General features: G+C 38.8%; 1 protein-coding gene across 12 annotated transcripts in view; it reads right to left on the bottom strand.

The window, feature by feature from the left end:
• The window catches only part of LOC134220973 (regulating synaptic membrane exocytosis protein 2), a 191,027-nt gene that overhangs the window by 63,298 nt on the left and 101,472 nt on the right, over positions 1-26,257 (bottom strand). For 8 of the 12 annotated variants that reach the window (XR_009982145.1, XR_009982146.1, XR_009982147.1 and 5 more), the window contains exons 8-15: positions 19,481-20,046; positions 5,808-6,006; positions 5,360-5,560; positions 4,831-5,102; positions 4,631-4,768; positions 4,417-4,554; positions 2,752-2,937; positions 1,793-1,927 (exon numbers count right to left, since the gene is read on the bottom strand). Coding sequence is in view for 9 of the 12 variants with exons in the window: in XM_062700135.1 (XP_062556119.1) it covers positions 1,793-1,927; positions 2,752-2,937; positions 4,417-4,554; positions 4,631-4,768; positions 4,831-5,102; positions 5,360-5,560; positions 5,808-6,006; positions 19,481-20,046 (1,835 nt within the window). In the remaining 3 variants the exon portion in view is untranslated. The remainder of the gene's footprint in view (positions 1-1,792; positions 1,928-2,751; positions 2,938-4,416; positions 4,555-4,630; positions 4,769-4,830; positions 5,103-5,359; positions 5,561-5,807; positions 6,007-19,480; positions 20,047-26,257) is intronic. The other 4 variants (XM_062700136.1, XM_062700137.1, XM_062700139.1 and 1 more) reach the window with 4 other exon arrangements.

Consider the following 26,257-nt stretch of genomic DNA (forward strand, 5'->3'; position numbering starts at 1 on the left):
ATAATTTCAATTTTAGACAAAAAATCGTTGCAATCTTCTTTTGCAACGATTAACTCTTGTACCCTTAGTATAAAATAGGTTAAGTTTAGTTTAAGTAGAAAACATTGTAATTCCTACATGGTTCAATTCAACCAGAGGAAAAAATTCTAACTGCTAGAGGCAATTGAAATGTATTAATAATAACTAAAAGCGTAACATAGCAAATAAGGATGATAGTGGTAAGAAAACACGGAACACCTAGTCTAAGAGATGAATGCAAGTATTAGATAATTAGCAAATAAAATTAGTTAAAAAAAAAAAAAAAAAAAAAAACAAGAACAAGTTTGATATTCATTTATCATCAATCAATAATAACTGATTTTGATATTTTCTTTTCTGCCAATATTTTGCTGTTGATTTGCTTTTATAATAGTGAAAATAGTTATCTTTGTGCTATTTGCTCTGTTATTATTTTTGATATTTTAGCAACTATATCAAACAAATTGAGATCAGATTTTGCTATTTTGTTTCATAATGCTTTTTTTATTCTTTTGCTATTTTCTTCTAATCGGTTAATGTCTGTCGCTGTAGAAGAAAAAAGCAAAAGGGTAACAAATGTTACGATTAATATATTAATAACTGAATATCAAAATCTGATATTGGTTTGTTTGATATAGTTGCTAAAATAGTAAAAATAATAACAGACATTGTTCTAACAAATAGATCATAAATAAATAATTCGGCACCAACATTTCAAAAGGGCGAAACTGCTTTTGTAAACAAGAGCTTCTCACGTCTCTGGTGGGCTTATTTGTGCTCACCCACGCAATCCAGCACCATTAAATGAAAGAAGAGGATTCGATGCTTCCATCAGTGGTGTTGGATTGCGTGGGTGGGCTCAAATTAACCCACCAGCGACGTGAGAAGCTTTTGTTTACAAAAGCAGTTACGCCCTTTTGAAATGTTGGTGCCGAATTGACTAATATCATAATCAGAAAACATATTTAGGCTCTTTTAGTGGAATGTCTTCAACTGTCTAAGACGAGTTTAGTACTTTCCATTTATTTCCACTACGTTTTGTTATCTTTACAAATACGTATTTCGACCTCAACTGTGAGGCCGTCTTCAGTGTCTCGTACTTAACTCGGCTTGTTTTTCCACCTCTACCGGGTAATGATTTCCATGGAAGTCTCACATTGTGCGGTGGACTGGAGAGACAAAGATGGAGCCAAAAAATGGTGTAATAAGCTCAATGCTCAATGTTCGAATTGAATGGACAAACTTAAACAGCGCTGATTTTTTTTTGCGTGACGTTTAGTGTTTAAACGTCACTTGCAAAGTGACTTTTTGCATTTTTGATTTCATTTTATTAATGTGTAAGACAAATATATGCATTTTTCACATAATGTGCCGATAACTTCAAAATAGTTAGATAGATTTTTTTTTTGTTAAATATCTTGACTGTGCATATGCATGCACAGCACATGTTTCTAAATGGACAAGTTGATATGAAATTTGCGAAAAAGAATCCACGTGTCTTGGAGGGATTCGAACCCTCAACCTTCTACTCTCTAGATAGGCGTGATAACCTCTACACAACATGACCACTTAACGGTCACGTTTGTGGAAAAGCCATCAGAATCCGAGTACCAACCTCAACAGCGGTTAACTCTTTATTGCAAATTGAACATTTTTCGGATGCTTGATTTGCCCAATCGTCACATGTGCTTTACTGTTGTATATCCACAGTCAAGGATAGACATGCCAAGATGAGTTGTGGATACGAATTATAAACCAACCATCAAAAACTTACCTCATTTGTCATTTGATTATGAAAGCCCTGTCCAACGCCCGACACCGTTCGATAGTCTTTTGCTACCATACTAGCCACTCGCTTGCGTCCCTGCGGTGACATATCCCGTCGAGACCTCCGCTCTTGTAGATCAACCTGAAAAATGAGAGATAAAGCCAAACTGCGTTAGATGATTGTCCTATGATGCAGAACGTCATGGTAGTCCATTGTTTGTTTATTATGCAGTATATAAAGAAGAAAGAATATGTTTGCTATAGCTACTAGTCTCTAGAATATGAACTGTATTAACTCGTGTTAAAAATAAAAAAGCATGGCTGTAAAGAGCTACAACCATCAAAATAAAACCAAAAGCGTAGAAATGCTAGTTAAAAAAAAGTTTTGCTAAAACTTAGTAACTTAGCTGCATCTATTGGGGATTATTTCGCAAAGCTATAGTTTGGCTTTATATTATTTGAGAAACTAAGCAACGGTATAAGCTGGGACCTTCCATTGTTTTCATATACAACTTTGTTCTTCATTGCGATTTAATGGTGTTGTTTTGTTTTCGAACAAAATCAATTGAATCAATGAAATGTGGAATATGGAAACTTAAAAATGTTTAATAAACGATTGTGAGATTCGCGTTCGCGACATGGCGCTAAACATATACCGCCACCAATCGAGATGCTTGGATTTGACCCTTGAACTAATGCAAAAATGTATTCACAGCACAAACATCTGTAGTGGTCACGACTGAACTGAAAAATAAAATAGTGTTAATTGAGTTCACCTAAGTTATATGAAAAAACGCTATGCCCCTTCTCCCAAATAATATTATTTAATCGAAACCATGTGTAAGAGGAAAGGTGCAGGGAGAGTGATGGGTTTTGTTTACAGTGTATATACATCATATGCACACTTTTACAATGATTATTATGACAGTGATGGGGAATGAAAGATATATGGATGACCAATTTTACCTCTGGCGGAGGACTTGATGATGAAACGCTAGCGCCGTCGCGGGCAGTCATCAGACCATCGATATCGCATTCGGAGGTCGTGTCAGAGTCAGTGCACCTTGAAGTGGTACTCGGTGGCGACAAATGATCGATCGGGGATAAAATCATATCCAGTTCGTTGCCAGGTTCTCTATCGTCTCTACGGAACTACGGATAAATCGTGAAAAATGCGTGATGGATTTGCTTAGAAATGGTTCACTTATGGGGTAAATCAATCTGAAATGTTCTAGAACAGAATTTTGTTTTTAAATTTTGACACTTCCATAACGTACAAAATAAAACACAATTAATGAACAAATTATCCCAATGTAAATCTCATAGCTACATTAATAGTACATCATGAAACATGTCGTTGCATATTAAGCCCAAGTGTATCATTGTTAAAGACTGATGTATTCTATTTGATTCGATTACTAATATATTATCAAATCACGGCCTAGAGAAGACGTTAAGATCTGCAGAGACCAAAGAATCTCATTTGGACTCATTTTTTATTAATTTTGGTTTGGTTTTGCAATTTACGCTCTTTTGAGTCGAAAACGTCGATATAAAACGTCTACATATACATATGTTGAAAACAATTAACAACATTGTGTTTTTTTTCTATTAGGGTAAAGGATGTATTTTGGACCACCTTTACGGGGGCTCTTATTTTGGACCACCAAGAGGAATTTGCACTCAGTGGTCCAAAATATGAGCCAACTCAGTCAAAGATGTGTTCTAAAATGGGAAAAAACACAAGCCTTACATTTTGGCTACGAAAATACCGAAAAAAAAAATCACGAAATTCGTTTAAACCTGACGTATTTAGCTTTGAAGTAAAATCCATTATGTGCGTGCAAACTATACGATGAATACTTTAAGCTGCAAGATAACAGTAGTAGACAAGTAAGAAGTACCCTTGGCAAATGTAAGTGCTCCTTTTGAAGTCTTCTCATTTTAAAAAAGATTTTCAAGTCTTGAAGACGAATTCATGCCATTTTTTTTTTGTCTTTATTATCGAGAATTTCAGCCCAAGGCTGGCTCGTCTCGTATCTCATGCCATTTGATTTGCAGCAATACCTATTCATAGATGATGTAAAATCGAATCACGTGGTCGCGATGTCCTTCTTCACTGCACCAAGGAACTATATATCTTATCCCAATTATGAAATACAATAACAAAATGAATTACACAAACATAGATTAGTCCCTTGAAACGGATGTAAGATTTGATTTCATCATCAAATATAACTCCGAGCATTATTAATGAGTTATGAAATCTAGTGATACATTCGAAAATAACACCTTAACGGTCTAGCAGTAAAACGTCAGGATTATATGATTCAAGCGGTATGCCAAATTCAATCATCGGAATTCGTTAGATAATACTCAAAATATCTAAAAGGAAGTTGAAAATACGAAACATATTAGCAAAGGATATGAAACGAATTGTACAGTCAACATCCATAGCCCTAATTTGAACTCCTGGATAATTATGGGATACTTTGCTCCTCATACAACATTGACTGCACAACTCAAGTGAACACACTACGAACAATTGACGAAAACGGAAACAAAATAATTCGGAGCAATATGCAAAGTAGATTTTATGATTTACGGACTGCTGATCGACAGAATACGTACAGCATCTCGAAGGGACTCCGAATGCGGCTGCAGACTGTGCCACTCAGCTTCGTCGTCTAGAGGGTACGTAGACAGATCGAGAACCACTTCGCCGAGGAAATCATTAGCGCCGTAGCGAACATAATCCCATACAGTAATCTGAAATAGGTAAAAAATAGAGTTATGCGTCCAACATCTCTCGATAAAATCAACATCTAAAAACTGTGAATCATACTTCGAATAGACGATTCTGCAGGTCGGCCCTACGGAGGCCCTCGTATATGAAGATTTGACCCCAACGAGGTTCGTTGGTCAGAGCAAGCGTTTTAGTTCGTCTTTTTGATTTTTCACTTCGGTCAGGAAGCAAGCAAATCTGGAGATAGAAAATACGATTGTTAAAATATGAAATGAGATAAATGATAAATAATTACTTACTTTGGCGTATGGATTTCGTGCTGCACCGTTGAGCCTAGGAATCAGATCTTTGGCGCCCACGATTGTCACTATCAGTTGCAAAGAACTTGGATCGAAGCCCAGCTTCAATTGTACCCGCCCTCCAACGCTATTCTCCTGCTGCGATGCGGTCGCAGCCGGTGTCAGTCTATTAGGGTACCGGAGGTTGGTAGAGTAATTACGCACACTGTGCAAGTCTGGTGAACCCGGGGATGTTACAAGTACACTTGGCTTATCTCGTCGGCTGTAGTTATCTGTGAAAATGAGGAATATGATCAACGGATGTGACTGACTGCTTCGACGCAGAAATTGAAGGTACAAAAACACACTAAAAATTCAATAAAAAATATAACACATCAACATTCTTATATCCCTAATTTGGAGCGTATAATTTTGGTGGTTTTTGATTAGCACAACAGGTATCCGGGTGCCAGAGATCTTTCTCATATTTGATCAATTTTAGTTGCTACAGAAAATGTCTTCTACTGACAGGAAAAGCATACGCTAATACCTGCTCCACGGTGAGTCTGAATGCGCGTTGGAGAATGAGATTTTCGCCAAGATGCTTGAGTGTTTTTGCGATTTATCGCAATCTCACGCGTTAGGAGCAATTCTACCAACGGTTCCCGTTTACTAGCACTTATAATATCGTATACGTCCGACGCGGATTTCCCACGCATCGAGTGGCCATTCCATTCCACCACCTCATCACCTGAAAACGTGGGGATGGGAATGAGAAGTTGAATGCTGGCATTGTCAAGCTGGGTGGTCAACACCTTGCTAGGGAACACAGCTACAGTTAGGAAAATGATATGGTAAAACAGAGCTAGTAGACCCTACATTGGAGCAGGAACAACTTTCAGGTGAGATCGTTTGCAATGTTCAGCAGCACACTCAACCAAGCTAAGCACTAACAGATTGATTCAAAAAAGTTCCAAACAAGAACGGGTGTTATTTACCTGGCCTAATGTGTCCTTCCTGGTCTGCTATCGAGCCTCGCTGCACTTGTTCAACAATCGCTCCCTTTTCGTTGTGAGGCAGAACTTGACCACCTCGTACTCTCAATCCTAAAACGTCTTCGTTGTCTATATTTCTTTGCAATACCATATGACCAATCATACGGCTACCATCCGCTGACACTTGCCAACTAACCGGATTCTGCGTAAAATAATTTCATATTCGATGTTTGAATGTTACGCACAATTTTGATGAGTTTTGTTTCTAGCATTACTAAATGAAATCTAGTACTGGCAGCGCTTTCCAGCACAGTAAGTCCAGAAACAAATTTTGTTAGTTAACACTAATTCCAGTACGCGTTAATTGTTTCAATTGTATGTTGTGTTTCAAGAAATAAAACTAAACCCTTGTTTGACGGTTATTTACCATGTGCAATAAAAAGTTATGATAAAAATGCAGAATACCAAACTCATATGTTAATCCAATACGAGTGAAAATAATAAAATATGTTATGTATGACGGGTGACATTTTTATATACAAATACAATATGACATAAGTGCATCACAGAATACACGACGGCACAGAGTTTGAATATGCAATGATGAACCAAATAAAACTCTTCTTTCAGACTCATACTAGATATTACACGTGTAGAGATGATGAAAAACAAATTATGTTTATTTGTACCGTAATGATTGATAATCGATCCACTTAAACCAAATATGACCAAATATAAATTAGGCATAATGAGAGTCTTATCCAAGTTACTATAGAAACAACATAAATGTGCTGTATGTGTCGAATATAGTGTGACTCTATAAGGGAAAGTAGTTATCGATAGAATAGTTGTATATGATTTACACCCAATATATATTTTCTACATGGTTGGTATTCATAAATTTCTCGGTTAACCTGCACTTTCACAGCCTTTTAAATACCCCTGAATTTTCTTAGATTTTTTTGGGATTTTTTTCGTGGGGTTAATTCATAGTTTCATTGACGCTAAAGATCATAATCGACAAAAAACCAACCGTGTAAGAAAAGAACTGGGTGTATATGGATACAGTCTAAATCTACTATTCAAATAAAAAATAACGTGCTAGGGTGAAATTGATAAGCTATTTGAGTTACGGCGAAGTAGTGTTGAACTGTTATTAATTTCAGTGTTTTACAAGATTGCAATTTGAACAAGAATGTTTTAATATGGCACATGCCACCATATTCTTCTAGTAGCGTATCGTATTTTGATATTTAAATTTATTTAGGTATGCCCTCAATTTATTAAGAATTTGGTCATTTTTAAAGAACTTTAATAAATAATAATTCAATTCTCATTTTGAAAAATGTGCGCTAATTACTGTGGGCGTCTGCAGTTGGTAATGTTAATCCATTAATTTTATAACTTCATTAGCGTTTTGCAGAAAGCCGATAACTTGCCGATATTAAGAAAACTTTTTTTTTATCTAAATTACAATATTACAATTTGTAACCCACGACTGTATGAATTTTGTTGACCTCAGCGTGCTTAACTCCAACTTTAAAACCCTGATTAATCCACATAACGGTGATGGTGCCTTTCTCACGCATTATAAAAAGTAGTATTTTGGCCATTTCTTTTCAGCCCATAGTCCGATCTAACCAATTCAACCAATAGACAATGAAAAACGCAATTTTTCTATGAAAAATTGGATTTTGGCCAAAATTTCTGAGTCCATAGTTCGATCTGCCCAATTTTCAATAGGGAACAATAGGATTCTGCGTCGAATCCATCCTGTTGCAAGCAAATCGGTTAAGAATAAGTGCCTGAAAAATGAGTGACACTTTTGCTTCATTTTGTTGGGTGCACACACACACAATTCGTCGAACATAGTCGATCGGTATATAACACTATGGGTCTGCGAGCCTTCTATAAAAAAAAGTTTGTTTTTGGAGCGATCATATAACCTTTACGTATACTTAGTATACGAAAGGCAAAAAAACGATCAAGTAGTCAATGTTAACATTGATGAAAAATCATTCGAAAAAGTTCTCCATGAATTCCTAGATTGCTTAAACAGTACATTACAATCATATGATATATGTATCACAGATATACCTGTCAGGACGATTCGCATATATGAAAATGGAAGAGCCAAATCATTTTTTTTTTGCAACTGTCTTTGCTGAGCTCTAGCTTGAGCTTGATTGACTGCCCGTAGTTGCTACTCCATTATGACCAGATCAGGTGTTCTTGCACAGAGAACCAACAGATGTTAGCTTGGGACTAGCGCTCATCTTCAATGTACAAGTACTGGTGATGCAAGTCAATGTAGGGAAGGGGAAGGAAATAATGATACAATCACCCGCCCACTGCAAGCCGAATATACCTCTGCTCTTGCCACGAGTTCAAGCGGAATTTTAATGTAATTTTTGGGTGAGGTTGACGACGGGGCAGAGGTTCGTCTTGGTTAACGACTTGCCCAGCTAATGTGATAGGGGATGGCAATTGATGGAATTCTAATTGGATATAGGAAACGAGCTTTTCCGTTCATTTTCAATTCTAGCAGTTACTACTAGGAATAGTCAATTTAAAGGTATGGGATAGAAATGAAAACGGTATGGAAGTTCATTTCCTGTTCTAGCGATTGCTGGAACATGAGAAATATAGAGAAAGATACAAAGTAGGAGGAAAAGGACGAGCCTGGGATTGTACCCATGACCTCCTGCATATGAGGCAGAAGCGAGAGCCTCATTTTTTTGCAACTGTTTTTGCCATTATTAATCTGTAAAGTTTGATACAGCTCGGTTGAAACCAGGTATTCTTGGATTTGTTATAAAAAACACCATTACGATACGAACAAGGTACCCACGGAATTGTAATGATCATAACATTGTCAATTTTCAACCGATTTGGACGATTTTGGTTGCTACGAATTTAGGAACTTATCCTCTATTCGATCCATGTAACAAAGAACCGATTGATTTACCTGGATTTCCTGGGCCATGACCCAAAGTTTGTATGAATTGAAGTTATATTTTCAATCAAATAAAGATTTCTAGTATCATGGCTGATGAACTTCGTTAAATATTCGATGGTTATAACTTAACTACATTACCGGATTGGATCTTGGAACGGTTATTTCGGAAAAAGATTCCCGTGAACACAAGCTCATTCAGAAGAAACTACCAGGGTACTATATGGGTATCATTCATTTCATTTATTTAGTTAACATCTAAACAGATAACACTGAATCAACAATTTGACGCCACAATGCACGGTTCAAGGCCGCATCTCTCCATCCTCGGATACGCCCCACGCTCGCCAAGTCGTTCTGCACCTGGTCTGCCCATCTCGCTCGCTGCGCTCCACGCCGTCTCGTACCTGCCGGATCGGAAGCGAACACCATCTTTGCAGGGTTGCTGTCCGGCATTCTTGCAACATGTCCTGCCCATCGTACCCTTCCGGCTTTAGCTACCTTCTGGATACTGGGTTCGCCGTAGAGTTGGGCGAGCTCATGGTTCATTCTTCGCCGCCACACACCGTCTTTTTGCACACCGCCAAAGATGGTCCTAAGCACCCGTCTCTCGAATACTCCGAGTGCTTGCAAGTCCTCCTCGAGCATTGTCCATGTTTCATGTCCGTAGAGGACAACCGGTCTTATAAGCGTCTTGTACATGACACATTTGGTGCGGTGGCGAATCTTTTTCGACCGCAGTTTCTTATGGAGCCCGTAGTAGGCCCGACTTCCACAGATGATGCGCCTTCGTATTTCACGACTAACGTTGTTGTCAGCCGTTAGCAAGGATCCGAGGTAGACGAATTCCTCGACCACCTCGAAGGTATCCCCGTCTATCGTAACACTGCTTCCCAGGCGGGCCCTGTCGCGCTCGGTTCCGCCCACAAGCATGTACTTTGACTTTGACGCATTCACCACCAGTCCAACTTTTGTTGCTTCACGTTTCAGGCGGGTGTACAGTTCTGCCACCTTTGCAAATGTTCGGCCGACAATGTCCATGTCATCAGCGAAGCAAATAAATTGACTGGATCTGTTGAAAATCGTACCCCGGCTGTTACACCCGGATCTCCGCATGACACCTTCTAGCGCAATGTTGAACAACAGGCACGAAAGTCCATCACCTTGTCTTAGTCCCCGGCGCGATTCAAACGAACTGGAGTGTTCGCCCGAAATCTTCACACAGTTTTGTACACCACCCGAGCAGCACAAGTCAGACAAAAATGGTTACAGCAACTTAATTGTGACTGAATCTGATCACATATAAGTTGCAGTAACCCAGGTCGAACATGTGTGCTGCTAGGGCATCCACCGTTGCTTTGATCAGTCTGGTAAGCTTCCCAGGGAAGCTGTTCTCGTCCATAATTTTCCATAGCTCTACGCGGTCTATACTGTCGTATGCCGCCTTGAAATCAACGAACAGATGGTGCGTTGGGACCTGGTATTCACGGCATTTTTGAAGGATTTGCCGTACAGTAAAGATCTGGTCCGTTGTCGAGCGGCCGTCAACGAAGCCGGCTTGATAACTTCCCACGAACTCGTTCACTAATGGTGACAGACGACGGAAGATGATCTGGGATATCACGGCATTAAGGATGGTGATCGCTCGAAAGTTCTCACACTCCAGTTTGTCGCCTTTCTTGTAGATGGGACATATAACCACTTCCTTCCACTCCTCCGGTAGCTGTTCGGTTTCCCAGATTCTGACTATCAGTTTGTGCAGGCAAGTGGCCAGCTTTTCCGGGCCCATCTTGATGAGCTCAGCTCCGATACCATCCTTACCAGCTGCTTTATTCGTCTTTAGTTGTTGAATGGCATCCTTAACTTCCCTCAAGGTGGGGGCTGGTTGGCTTCCATTGTCCGCTGAACTGACGTAGTCATCTCCTCCGCTGCCTTGACTTCCACTGCCTGTACTCTCAGCGCCATTCAGATGTTCCTCGTAGTGCTGCTTCCACCTTTCGATCACCACACGTTCGTCCGTCAAGATGCTCCCATCCTTATCCCGGCACATTTCGGCTCGCGGCACGAAGCCTTTGCGGGATGCGTTGAGCTTCTGATAGAACTTGCGTGTATCTTGAGAACGGCACAGCTGTTCCATCTCCTCGCACTCCGCTTCTTCCAGGCGGCGTTTCTTCTCCTGAAAAGGCGGGTCTGCTGTCTCCGCTTCCGTCTATAACGTTCCACGTTCTGCCGGGTACCTTGCTGCAGCGCGACCGCCCGCGCTGCGTCCTTCTCCTCCAGAATCTGTCTGCACTCTTCGTCGAACCAATCGTTCCGTCGACTTCGACCCATATACCCGACGTTGTTCTCCGCTGCGTCGTTAATGGCTGCTTTAACTGTACTCCAGCAGTCCTCAAGAGGGGCCCCATCGAGCTCACCCTCTTCCGGCAACGCTGCCTCGAGATGCTGCGCGTATACAGTGGCGACATCAGGTTGCTTCAGTCGCTCTAGGTCGTACCGCGGCGGTCGTCGGTACCGAACATTGTTGATGACGGATAGTTTTGGGCGCAGTTTAACCATCACCAGATAGTGGTCCGAGTCGATGTTAGCGCCACGATATGTCCTGACGTCGATAATGTCGGAGAAGTGCCGTCCATCAATCAGAACGTGGTCGATTTGTGATTCTGTCTGCAGTGGTGATCTCCAGGTGTACCGATACGGGAGGCTGTGTTGGAAGTAGGTGCTGCGAATGGCCATATTCTTGGAGGCGGCGAAATCAATTAGTCGTAGGCCGTTTTCGTTCGTCAGCCGGTGAGCGCTGAACTTTCCAATAGTCGGTCTAAACTCCTCCTCTTGGCCAACCTGAGCGTTCAAATCTCCTATGATGATTTTGACGTCGTGGCTTGGGCAGCTGTCGTACTCACGTTCCAGCTGCGCGTAGAATGCGTCCTTATCATCATCAGTGCTTCCGGAGTGTGGGCTATGGACGTTGATTATGCTGAAGTTGAAGAACCGGCCTTTGATCCTCAACCTGCACATTCTTTCATTGATCGGCCACCACCCGATCACGCGCCTTTGCATATCGTCCATCACTATGAAAGCTGTTCCCAGCTCGTGTGTGTTGCCGCAGCTCTGGTAGATGGTATGATTACCTCTAAACGTTCGCACCATTGATCCCTTCCAACAAACCTCCTGCAGCGCTACGATGCCGAATCCACGGTCCTTGAGCACATCGGCGAGTATGCGTGTGCTCCCGATGAAGTTGAGAGATTTGCAGTTCCACGAACCGAGTTTCCAATCGCTAGTCCCTTTTCGTCGCAGTGGTCTTCGCCGATGGTTCCGGTCCGTACTCTCTTGTTGATTGTTCGTTGCTTATGATTTTTTAAAGGCTGGCTTGCAGGGCCTGACACCAAACCCCCTAAATTTCCGGAGGACCATTCCTCCTTATTTCCGGTGGACCATGGTGCACAGTTTTACATAGAGTCCCTCGCTGGCACTCGGACGATGATCAGCCGCCCCTAACATGGAGAACAGACGCTGTTGTGAGCCGATCTTGACATGGAGAACAGACGCTCAATAAGATTTGCACCTCCGGAGGAGCAAACCCCCTTCCTGTCAGCATACGACCATAGTTCCCACCGGGGTTGGTTACCCGATCTTCCCTAAGGTTGCTCGTATCCCGGCCAGCACCGCGGGGAGGTAGGGATAGGAGTTGCTGGGTAAGAGGCTAAGGACCGCGAGATGGGGTCTATTTTATTCCTTCAGGTACGCGAAGTACCAATGGTACGCTTTACCCAGCATTTGCCGTGCCAATATTCATGAAATTGTTTTTAAAACATGGCCATATGAGTAATTAGGCCATAGCATGGACCGGCAATACTGGAACAAGTTCCCTTGGGGCCATCAAATCGGGATATTATTGTATATCGAAATCAAATTGTGGTCAGCAACGCCCTGCAGATCAATGCTCACCAATACACATTTTTTCGTAACAAATCCGGGAATATTGATACTTATATAGCTAGGGATACTTCTGAATAAGTTCGTGGCCACTTAAGACCCTACGGGAACCTGTTCCAGGATGACCGGTCCGTTGTCACACCATCCCATGGACTAATTACTCATAAGAACATGTTTCCGAAGCAATTTCATCAATTTTGATACCCATATTTCTTCTAAATAAGTTTTTGGCCACTATAAGTCCCACGGAAACCTGTTCTAGGATGACCGTTCCAGTGACCATTCGTTCTATGGTTCAAACTACTTGGAAAAACATTTTCCGAAACAATTCCATGAATCGTGATACCTATATTGCCAGGGTTTGTTCTAAATGTCACTATCGGTCCCACGGGACTCTGCTCCAGTATGACCGTTCAGGTGGTCATCCATTCTTTGGTCCCAACTTTTTGGGAAAACATGAAAAATTCCAAGAATTTTGACACCCATATTTCCAGGGTTTGTTCTAAATGAGTTTGTAGCCACTACAGGTCCCACGGGAACCTGTTCCAGGATGACCGTTCCGGTGACCATCCATTCTACGGTTAAAGCTACTTGGGAAAACATGCTTCCGTAACAATTCCAAGAATTTGGATATCCATACTGTCAAGCTTTATTCTAAATGAATTTATGGCCACTTGAGCCCGGGAACCTATTCCGGAATGACCGTTCCGAGACTAAATGATCGGGTGGTGCTAATACGTTGTGAAGTCGTAATCGATTTTTTTTACTTTGGATACAAGCTTCATTTAGTTCCTATAATATCAAAATAACCATTTTTTGATACATGGTCTAGTAAATCCGTAATTCTGGTAATCAGGTAATACGAATCGGATGGAGAACGAGTTTATAAATCCACAGCAAACGGAATCGACCAAATCGGTTGAAAACTGACGAAGTTATACTCATACCAAGAACGTGGATAGCCGGGTACCCTGTCGGTATGTTACGGGTTAAAAATACTCATAAGCCCCTCCCGAGCCCGTAGCCCTTGCCTAATTTTCACTTTGATATCACCCAAACCTATATTTCGTCTTGATTGAAGCTATCTCTGAGTTTCAATTTCCAACGTCGTTTAGAACCCTAAAAAAATCACTTGAAAACGAAAAAGGTATCCGCGTACCCTGTCGGTAACATGTAATTTTTCAAATGAATATAGGTGAAATATGACAAGTCCTACAAGGAAGATATTGAGATTTATGAGATACTATCGCAAATTTTCGAATAAATTTTGTTATTAAAAATCAAAATTGAATCGTATTCGTATCGTATTTTGAAAATTTAAAGTCGATTCGCAAAAAAAACTCTCCTCTTGATATGGACGAAATTTTGTCTCAAGTTAGGTATTTATGTTCCCTACCAACCGTCCATACATCGCAAGCTGGTCTCCATAAAAAAGGATTTTCTGACAAAAACTTTTTACTTTTCAATAATTTTTTTTTCGGTGTCTTTCCATCAGAAGCTAAACCAGTGAAAGCCATAATCATCTCAGAACCCAAAAAACTCAATTTGTTATAAGATTTTACCTAATTTAAGCAAATAAATATACTTTTAATCAAAAAATACATTTGAAATGGATTTATACCTTTAACAATGTTACATCATTACTTTACGCTCTTGTTATGTTCGTATGTAAAATCAGAGAGGAAAATATAAAACATAGTCGCAATATGTATTCACTTTCCCTCATCTATTTATCAATTTGTTTTATGTGTAAACATTCTGATTTTTATTTTATCCAACCAATTTTTCTAAATAGTTTTGATTCATTTTCCGAATTGGCATTACTTCACTTTGTTGCCAGGAATTTGCATAAAACTGGAAAATTTCTGAGCGCAAGTTATTATAATAGCGAATTCGAAAATTACGTAACGCTGAAATTGACAATTTTTGTTACAGTAGACGTTCGATAACTGCAAGTCATTTAACTGCAATGCTTTTTAACTGCAATTCGATAGTTGCAACAGTTTTGCAGTTATCGGACCGTTAAACTTCAAACAGATGCCAAACTCAATGACAGCTGCATTGCGCTGCACATTTGGATGCACTTTTATTGCATCTGAAGTCGATTGACAACCGTTTGATGTCTAGAATGCGTTGCAGTTATCGAACGGCATTCGTTAACTGAAAAGTAAACATTTTGCAGTTATCGAACGGCTACTGTATAATGTAAGTTCTTCCGCAGCTGACAAAGTTCTACCGCCAGTCTGCAAATTTTCAATACACTGAAACAAAAACATGATAACTGGTGTTTTCATCGTAGAATGCCATGCCAAATAGCAGAGAAAAAGTATGAAGTGACAGTGCGGCAGTTTGAAAATTGAACCGGAAAAAGGAAAGTTTTCTCTGGAACAGCAATAAATCAATTGCCTTTCCATCACTGCAAAAGGATTACTGTTTTATACAAATTAAGTTTGTCAATTTTTGCGACGGATTACAGAACAAATTCATCACCAGGCTAAATAATGGATTCCAAAAAACTACATCGTCTTTGATTCTATTAGCACAGCGGTTCTCAACCTTTTTCTTGAGAGATACCTCTTCGAACTATTGCATTAGTTGAGATACCCCTTATGTGTTTTTGCTGTAAAAAAATGCGTAACTCATAACACATATGAAAAATGGACCTGATGATTGGCTCTTTATGAAGTTAACTGAAATTGAAAACTGAAACTGAAAGTCCGTGAAACTTTACAATTCAAATTAAGTTTATACATCGAGCTTCCTGCATGACTTTTATGACGATTAAAACCTTCGAACCTTCCGAGCTTCTTGAAGGAAAGCTTCCGAGGCTCTTGAAAGGCGGTTTCGAGCCACTCAAAAGGTGGCTTCTGAACATCTTGAAAGGACGCTTCTGAGTCTCTTGAAAGAAGGCTTCCAAGACACTTGAATAAAGTATTTCGAGCCTTTTGAAAGAAGGCTTCCTAGCCTCTTGAAAGGAGGCTTCCTAGCCTCTTGAAAGGAGTTTTTTAAGCCTCTTGAAAGGAGGCTTCCTAGCCTCTTGGAAGGAGGCTTCCTAGCCTCTTGGAAGGAGGCTTCCTAGCGTCTTGGAAGGCGGCTTACTAGCCTCTTGAAAGAAGGCTTCTTAGCCACCTGAAAGGAGGCTTCCTAGCCTCTTGAAAAGAGGTTTCCTAGAACCTTGCAAGGAGGCCTCTAAGCCTCCTTAAAGGAGGCTTTCTAGCCCCTTAAGAGGAGGCTTCCTAGCCTCTTGAAAGGAGTCTTACTAGCCTTGTAAAAGGAGGCTTTCAAGCCCCTTAAAAAACTGCTGGTGGATCTCCCGAAGGAATTCGCGTAGGAACTGCCGGAGGAGCTCCCGTAAGAATTCCCGGAAGAATTTCAGGAGAAACTCCTAGAAGATTTCCTAGAGGACCTCCCGGAGGAACTCCCAGAGAAACTATCGGAAGAACTTCGGGAGGAATTTTCAGCAAATTTTCTGAAGAAAGCCTAAATGATTTCCCGAAAAAATCCTGAATGATCTCCTGGAAGAGCTACAGGTGGAACTCTCGGAGAATTTTCTAAAGAAACTCCCGGAAGAATTTTTAAATTAACCCCCGGAGGAACTGCCAGTGAATCTACCAGAACACTTCTCGGAAAAAATCTTGGAGAATTCATCTTATTGACAAATCTCGTCTAGCTGAAACCACAGACAAACAGACGTAACACTAGAGAAATTTCCATCGACCATGACTTCAACGACCAATTTGAATTTGATCGATTGCGCGTTTCACAACTAGAGGCGCTAACGTCGTAATCCTTCGAGTTTGACATTTCACTCTAGCGCCTTCTGGTGACAATGTCATACGAAACATTGTTTCGTGCAACATGCTCACAAGATGGTGGTAGAGGAGTTGGGCAATGGATTTTTCTGAAAAATGTTCCAACTGTTACGTCTGTTTGTCTGTGCTGAAACCTTTGTAGGGGTATGTAGCAGGACCATCATCATCATCAGAGGAACTCCCGGAGAATTCCTTGAGGAGCTCCCAGAGAAATTCTCGGAGGAGCTTCTGGAGAAATTCCCGGAAGAATTTTCAGAGAGCCCCCGTAGACACTGCCAATAGTACTACTGGAATAATTCTCGGAGGAAATCCTGGAGGAATTCTTGTAGAATCTGTCGGTTGAACTTCTGGAAGAATTCCCGGAGGAACTCCCGGAAGAATTTTCGAAGAAACTCCTGGAGTCTTGATGTTTCCACCGAAATGCTTTCAGGATTTCTTTGGGAATTAATCTAGGAATTCCTCCAAAAATTCCATTGTTGATTTTATTTTCGGTATAATTTCTGTATAAATTTTCGGTGGAATTCCTGGAGAAATTCTTTGAAATTTTCACAAGAAATTATTCGAAACTTTCACGGAAAAAATTATGGAATTTACAAGGAAGTTCGAAGATTTTTCGCGAAATTCTCAGGAATGTTTATTGGAAATTCTGCGGAATTTCCACGGAATATTCTTAGGAATTCCACGGTGCAATTTTTCAGAATTTTTTATGAGAAACAGCACGAAAGAATTATCTGAAAAATTCCCTGCAGAACTTATAAAGGAATTCGTGGAGGATTTCTTGGAGTAAATAATGGTGGAATTTTCGGTCAATTCCCGGCGAAATTGATGGTGCAATTCCTGAAGACATTGCCGTAGAAATTGCTGGAGGCATTCCTGAAGAATCCGGGCGTGAATGTGTCACGTTTATTGGCATTGCGTTTTAGTACAAAACGCTGACTTCAACGCTGACGCGCAACGCGCTGTTGTGATTCAGCCTTTACTGTTGGTTGTGGATTTGGTTTCAAAGTGTTTGGAGCTTAGAAGGAAAAAGTACCAAGCACTAATAACCATGTGTTTTTATAAAACTACTATAAAACTACGATTCAGAAGACCTAAAAAATTTGCCCCCCACCCTATTCGAAATCCTGGCTACGCCCATGGGAAATGCTGACAAATTTGAAGAGCAGAATCTTTGACTTCCAATACAGGACAAGTCTGGTAAACATATAATTCAATACAAAATAATTCCCCTCGTACATTTGTACATCATACTTTGAATTGTGGCGCCTCTTTGACGTATAGCTCTCTGCTCTTCCAACTTTGCGATTTCAGCTTTTGGAGCACAATATGAATATCAATTGCTTAAGGATTTTACAAACACCCTTCCAAATAAAAAAAACATTTAAATCCATTATCAAGTTTTGAAAATTGAAATTATTCTAACGATATATTCGAACAATCTCACCAAAATAATCTATTTCTGTTTTTTTGTCTAGCAGGGCCGTCAAAAATACACCCAAAAAACAAATCTGACAATTATTGTATAAAATCTTGGCATATACAATTCTGTAAGCTTTTTATACAGACATTGTATTGAAACAACAACAATTTTATTAAAATATTTCAAAATTGTATATGTCAAATTATTATATAGTTTTATAAGCTTCTTATGCAGAACCAGAATGCAGTTGGGTGTAGAAATATCTATAGTAGGGATACGGATGGTATTCTCGGCAAGGTCCAATTCCCGCACAGACTCAACAAATATTTTCTTTCGTTACTTTTACCCAAATCAGATTTTCTTTCAAAATTTCATCGTCAGATTAATTATTTTAAATATTAAATATATTGTTAAATATTAAATATTTCGCAAAATATATATTTTTTAATAAATAAAAAATAGTTACTCCTCTTTTCGGATTCGGCCAGGGTGGTTTTCAATAGTTTTGAAGAAACGTTTAATATCACAAAATACAAAAATGTAACTTTTTTCATTAAAAATAAATATTAAATGATTGCTTTTGACATTCTCATTGGTTTTGGTCGAAAGAGTCAAGAAGGAGATACTAAAGTTGACCCTAATGCTGAGGTTGAAATATGTATGTTACAATCAAGTCATGGCATAAATAGAATATTAGTTCTAATTTTCTTACGGCAAGTGAAGGAAAACATTCCACTAAAGAGATAAAACATCGTTTTTTTTAACTTCACTAATTAAATTATGTATCCATTTATTAATTCCAATCCCTATTCACATTATTAATGAACTCAAATGTAACATTACAACATTATTTGCATAAATCAATACAGCTAAAGATTCTCGTAGTCAATAATCGCAACACCTTACCGCAAAATGAAAAAAATAAAATGAGCTTCCCATCAGCTTTGTTCCATTTCATTAGCAACCTAGCGCTGAATTGCTAAAAACTAGCTGAAACCTGAAGAAATTTACGCCCTTGAAAGAAAACACGAGAGCACGTGCCTAAGGACCATATAGCTATGCCTCGTCACCAATGTCATCGATTTAATTTTCTCTGTTTTATGATGAAGTATCATTCAATTAACGAACGATTTTAAGGCGAACGTAATGGCTTAGACTCTAGATGATTTAAACGTGTGAAATAAATGTACTTTCCATACCCATTTGATCTTTTCGACAGTTCAATACTTTTCGTCGTTTAATTTAGGTTTTACTCTTAAATGACAAATGGCATATATCAAAATAATGTATATAATAAAAGTAGATAGAGAAACGTGTGCGAAAAAAAAACGAAAATAGCTCATGCAAAAGCTCTACACATTCATGCAAAAACGAGCGAAATTAATGTCTTCAACGTTGAACAGCTTGATTAAGTATTGGAACATAAATGTCTGTACAGTGAGTACAGTTAATAGTTTTTCTCATATATATTCTGCATGTGATAATATGTATGAACGTTATGTTTATAGTGTACTTTAGAGTTGTCTTGTGTAAATGCATTTTTAGATACCTTAGGGCCATCGCCACGATTTGAATCTTCGCTACTAGTAAATGTGCTACTGGTGTCGATACCAGAATCCTTAGTGGTTGAGTCCTGACTTCCCTGTCGTTCCGACTCCCATCGCCCCCAGTCATCGGTGTCCTGTCCATCGAATCTCACCGTTTTCTTTCTTCGCTCGGTAAAACGACGACTATCGGCCGGGTCATCCCAGTAAGGGTCCGGCTGGTCTTGACCAGCAGAACTAGAGTTGTATCGACTGTTCTGCTGAATAAACTGATATTGGCTATTATGAGCTTGATGGGACTCCGGCACTGACTGGTGACTATGCTGATGATGACTACTACTGTGGTGATGATTATTGTTATTGTACGCCAACGAAGTAATGGTGCTGTCGGCAATCACTACCTGCGGTAGTGGCTGCTGAAATTGTGAGTGCGGCTGCTGGCTTTGGTACCGGTTGTGATTCGTTCTATTATAGCTATTTCTTTGTTGTACATCCAGATTACTCGCCCGGTAATCAGTTAGGCTTGGATTCAGTCGAGAGTGATTATCAAAATACTGTTTTTGGTGCCCGGCTGCAAAAGGGTCGAAAGCGAACAACGCTCAACATTTGCTAATAATTATGCAACTTCTACTGAACATTGGAATTAATCTACAAAAAGATCATAGAAAACTAGGGATGAACATGAACGGACAACTTAAATAAACATAAGATGTTTTATTCGAAACATATCCCTAATTTTACCTACTTTTTTTAATTATTTGTTTTTATTTTCCAAATCCCCATTAGCCCGAATAAAGCATGGTTTCTTTTTGGGAGCACTCATCTTCTCGGAAAACGCGAGAAGATAATTAAACGACATAATGTCAAACTACTTTTATGTCATACGCTATTGTGCAAGCCAAACTTCAAGTGAAAACGAGTACGATCGATCCAGTAATTGTTACCGAGATACTGGGTAAAACGTTTTTGTCAACCCTCAGTATACGATTCGCCAAATCTCGATAATGAAGCTTTTGGATTTTCATCAAATTAATTTTAGTATGAATGTTCAATATCACATTATAATATAAGACATTGTTAATTATGTCACTTGCACTTATTTGCATCAAATGGAAATATAGTTTTAAATATTTGTTTCTATCACGAATTATTTAATGAGAAAGTAATTGATCAGATATGCATCTATAATGCAATGCTAACAATTCAGATTAATGTTATTGCATCAACGGATATACGACGGCTATATGACTTATGTAGCTGTACATAGCTCATAGTAACTCGTCTCATACATCATACATATATTAGTGTGTTTCTTGGAACTCTAATCATGCATTAGAATATTAAGTATCAAGGTAATCTATTGTTCTTTTTTTAACTCAGAGCAAGAGATTGATGTTGAACAGTCAGATCATTTATTCCTACCGACGTTAAATGATAAGGGAACTGTTTCGGTTTCCATCTTACTGAACATATATTTATCTCATCGCAAAACATTTGTCACTTCTTTTTGGTGGGGGAAACTGGGGTAATATCCACCCCCGAGGCAAAACGACCCTTTGGCATTTTTGAGTACATTTTCACAAGTTTTTTTGGAGTATTTACCACAGCGTATGTAGTTAGTATCTCGATCTACCAATCCAATAGTAAACATTCTTGAAAATATTCCTGGAGCACCGCTAAAAATGCCAAAAGGTTGTCTTCCCGGGGGTGCATATTACTCCAGTTTTCCCTAACATGCGTGGTCACTGCTTAAAAAATCACAAAAATAAGAAACAGGTCTAATTCCTTTTCATTGCTTCGTTTTGATGGGATGAACATAGGAGCTATGAGATGAAATTCAGGAACAGTAACCTATGTCAAATTCAAAAGATAATTTAAAAACACCTATTTGTTTCGTTCAGTTAAAAGTAAAACCACATTGTGTGTCCGCGAATTATTATGATAAACAAACCTGAAAGTAATGAACCACTACATTGTAGCATAGGGCATGTGCGATTTTAGGGAAACCCTTACATTAACACCATAGAAAGATGGAGAGTGCGCATTACGGATCACTCGGATGTACTGATAAGAGCAAATAGAGAAAATGAGAGACGAAAAGAGAAAGAGCGCTAAAATAACGTGTAGAGCAGGGAGATAGAAAGAGTAAGAGAAAAACGTCATAATAAGAGATCTACAGCGCGTATCGTGGGTTCTGTGAGTGGAGAATACCAATGCCGTACAAAACTCATGCCAACGCGAAGACAGACAAATTGTCAACTAGAATGAAATCGCAGATCTGGAAAACCTAAATCAGGAGGTAATTCAAACAAATAGATCGATGACCATATGTACATTAACCTCAAATCAAAATTGAAAATGGTTCATAAATCTAAATAAATAAATCTACACTAAGATACGCGACCGAATTGCTTACATAGAGTAAAGGTACAATGCGAAATAAATAGAATGTTATTCTTCACAACATTACATTGCGCTTGGCCAGGCACTGAAGTAAGAAAGAAGGAATTAGAAACAGAGTACTCAAAGAGGACCACAATAGCACACACACATAAAAGTACTTTGCAAGTGATAGAACCAATTGGAAACGAAAATTAATTTTAGTGACTGATCGACAATTCTAATTATGTGAAGGTGCAATAAAACTATAAAGACGACAATTAAAAAGTAAGAGAGGAACTAATGCTAGTCGTGAATTGACAAGTGTCAGCTTGATTCGGGATTTTAATAGTTTGGCTAGGGCTAACCAGAGCAGTACAAAACCTGTTCATAAAATAACCACACCCTCATACAATATATACCCTTGACAAAAAGTATTTGTTTATTTTTTCCATCGTAAATCAATTACTAACAATGGAAAAATTGGGGTCCTGTGATTAATATCGTTACAAAAATTACAAATTACAAATTCGTTACAAATTCGCAGGTGTTACAAATCTAGAACATTCTATTCAGTGACGGGAGATGTCATTTCGATGTCATGGAACTAAATTGTCAATAACGTTTTACACATTGGCGTAACTACAGGGGGGCTAGAAGGGGGCTATAGCCCCACCTAGGATTTGGCTAGCCCCCCCTAGAAAATTTGTTACTTTGTATAAGTATTGCGCATATCTAGTCCACTGATTATATACGGGGGTAAATGCAGAGAAAGGATTGTCTTCATTATCCAATCCCTCTCTTCGAAACACTACAGCAATCTATTCGCTCAAGTTTTTGAACTTCGAGCAATTGTTATAAGGCTTGCTCACGACAAAATCTGGACCCCTCAAAACATGTTATAACTTATGAAATATCAAAGGAAATACCTCATCAACAAGTAAATTGAAAAATATATTATTTATAAGTATTACAAGTACTAAATGGACAATTCCTTGAGATTTTCAAGTTTTTCCAGGGTTTTGTGAGTAATTGTTATCTAAATCGAGCATATGATCTTAACCTTTCTAACTAAGACCAATCCTAAAAGCTGCAGCGCATTTTAATTATCACTGTAGGCTTCTTGATAAATGCTCGGTAAAACTCTTAGATTTCAAGTAGAGGTATCTAAAAGTTTAATGAGAAAGAACTTTGTATTCTTTCGGATGGATTTTAAAAACTCCGCATACTATTTAATTCTCTAAATTCCTCCCTATTGTCGCTGCAGCAAAGGAAGATGTGTTAACTTGTTAATTTGTTGCATTTTTTTTAACTAAATTGAAAATTAACGACCAATAAGTTGTATTGGGATGTAAAACTGATTTTTTTTAAATCGTCCTAGAAGTTATTCTAACAGAAAAGAAAGGTTAGTTTGTTGTGGTCAGATCGCCGTTTGAAAGCTCGTAGGAATTGTCAGGCCACTGAATGGAAAGCTGGCGAAAAGAGTTTAACTAACTAATTTATTCAATATTTAATTTATAATGTATTCTAGGTTCGAAGCAAATCAAAAAATCCTTTAAAAACCAGGATCGTGCTTCACATTCTATTTACGGCGAGCCCAACACTTATGGTTTTCTGAACCTATCAAGGATCTTAGGAATCCTACGAGATTTCAAGATTTTTGTAACAGGGCTGAGCGTCGATGAACATCATTTGAAATATTCAAGTCGTCCATTGCATTGATATCTGGTAGACCAACAATATACATCAGTTGAATCGAGCGAAAATGGTAAACTTTCTGTTATGAGTGTTAAAATAGAAAAAAGTTTAATAAAAGTTAGCCCCCCCTAGAATTTTTCATTAGTTACGCCAATGGTTTTACACATGTTATTTACAATTGTGTTTTTATAAAAACATGCAGCCCTTAAAGGATCGTAAAACTTTTTCTAATAGGTCATTGCTCTAAATGTGCAATTGGCAGCGTGAGAACCGAATTAGTGCCAAATGACATTTATGTCATGACATTCCGTGATATTTTTTAAATTTCGCTCTAATGCTCACACTTTGTATTTAGAACAATGATCTGTTTGACAAAGTTCTAGGATCCTTTATAAAGGATTTACACACATTTTTATTGGCTAAAAAAATTTACAAATAAATTTTATGTGTGCGTTAATAACCACCCGCTATGGGAGAATCCACATAAAGGTTATTAGTTAATAACGGTTATGTGTGTTTCCACATATATGCTATGCGAATTACCATAGCCGTTATGTGGGAAATGCTATAGTCAAAATTTATGTGTGCCACACATAATGGATATGATTGGATTTTTGTCAGTGTAGGCATTTAATGTTTAAAAAAAAACTTTGTATTTAGAACAATGATCTGGCATTTAATGTTAATAAAAGATCGGAATTGAAAATAATGTTTGGGAAAAGTTATCAACATATTAGTAATAGCAATTCCATGACATTTTTTTTACATTCCCCTTAATTAAAAATATCATCACGTTCATACGTTGAACTGGAACCAATTACTATATCATAGATGGAAGCAAGGCTTCAAATGCCCAGATCTACCGAATACTGAGGATGGACACCTACTTAAGAAACATGCTGAGAGCTCTGTGAGCTCTCATATGTAGGTGCCACGGGAGGTTTGGGAATTGTTGGATGAAAGTGGAATCATTTGGTAAATCGTGAAACACAGGAAGAACTAATATTGGGATACAAAATAGGAAAGGGGCGAGTCTGAGACTGAACCAGAGGACGGAGGGATAGCTGATTCATCTACCCTTCATTCATTCGATATGGCGTAAAATGTTTCCCGTGATTTTTTCGTTTAAGCTTAATCTCCTCCGAATCCACAACATTTGACGCGAATATATTTGCATAAGTGCCTCTCCGTTTGTAAACAGAGAGACGGAATATGCATTGGCTCGATGCACACAACATTGCAGCCATTTGACATCTGAATAGAAAAAAAAGCACAAAAGATTGCATTCGGTTGATCGATTTCGGCACGGATCTGCCAGAATTTTTTTTTTTTACTTGATCAAGGTATCAACGTGCTATTTTTCGAAATAAAATGACTATACAAAACGGCTCAAAAATTTCAACTAATTGCCAGTTATTGTCAGGAAAGGTTTATTGCCGATAATTAGCACTAACTACGTACGAGCCTATCACCCACAAAGGGCAGCTGAATTAGGGTATACCGGGTAGGAATTGGAATATTTCGTTTTTTGACTTCAAAAATTAAATATCTCCAAATCCCATATTTTTTTTTGTCAAATATTTACCACAAAAACTTGACACACGTAAAACACACGTTTTAACGAAATCATATTGGCCATTTCATTTTATGAAATTTGGCAAAAATATTCTTTGATATGCAAAGAATGTTTATGCCAAATTTGAGCATAGTCAGTCATAAAAAAAACCCCTGCCAAAGCCGTCATTCCCCCCCTATGTAATCAATTGCACATCATTATATACGAACTTATTAAAAACATAATGGCGTCTCAAATAAACAAATAGTGGGAACTTTGGTAATATAAATGCATCGATAACATTTTAAGGCCTTCATATTACAATACTTAACATTCATTTTTACAAAGGATTCATAAAATTCTTCGCATGGCAGCTGCCGCTCGAAGAATAAAGTCTTCGTACTTCGATGTCGTCATCACGATTCGATTACACGACGAAAACTAACGTCGTGCGCGTCATCCACGATGCGACGAGTAGCAATGAAGACACTACAACTCGTCGCTACTGTGGCATTTCATATTGCGACGATGCCTATTGTCAGCACTATTGAATCACTCTAATGTATAGGCTTTAACAGAAATGATCATTTATAAATCATTAGTGAAATAAGATACTAATAACATGGCTTCGAACATTGCAAAATGTTATAAATCATTTTACAGTACCTATACCTACCTATACCTAAAACTAAGTTTTAGGTGATGTGCATTCAGTGGAGAAACCACAACCATCAGTACCTGAACAACGACCACCTTTGTCTGAACCTGAGCAATCTGAGCCAAAGAACTATCTTGAAGAAGTATCGCCAGCAACATCAGTAGCATCAGCTTCATCTCAGGAAAGCGTTTTGCCGCCTAGCCAGATTAGGGGAAAGAGGGGCAATATGCCCTAGCTAAGCATAGACTGCTTTTATGCCTTGGCTATAACGATTTTCATGGGTGTTTCTACCTCATGCAACAGTTAAGCAGTATAGCTAGAAAAAAACCTCAATCATATTGATAAAATTCACATTTAAAAAAAGTGGTGATATTTCGTTGCCGTTTCATGAGGAAAAACTTCTTTTAGCTGGCAGCTCTTAGGGAACAACGCGACACGCTTCGGCGAATCAGCATTCTGGTATGGACAGTGCGTGGAGACGCGTAGTACTTT

This window comes from Armigeres subalbatus, chromosome 3 (genome assembly GCF_024139115.2).
Source record: "Armigeres subalbatus isolate Guangzhou_Male chromosome 3, GZ_Asu_2, whole genome shotgun sequence".
In the NCBI taxonomy this organism is placed as follows: Eukaryota; Metazoa; Arthropoda; class Insecta; order Diptera; family Culicidae; genus Armigeres; species Armigeres subalbatus.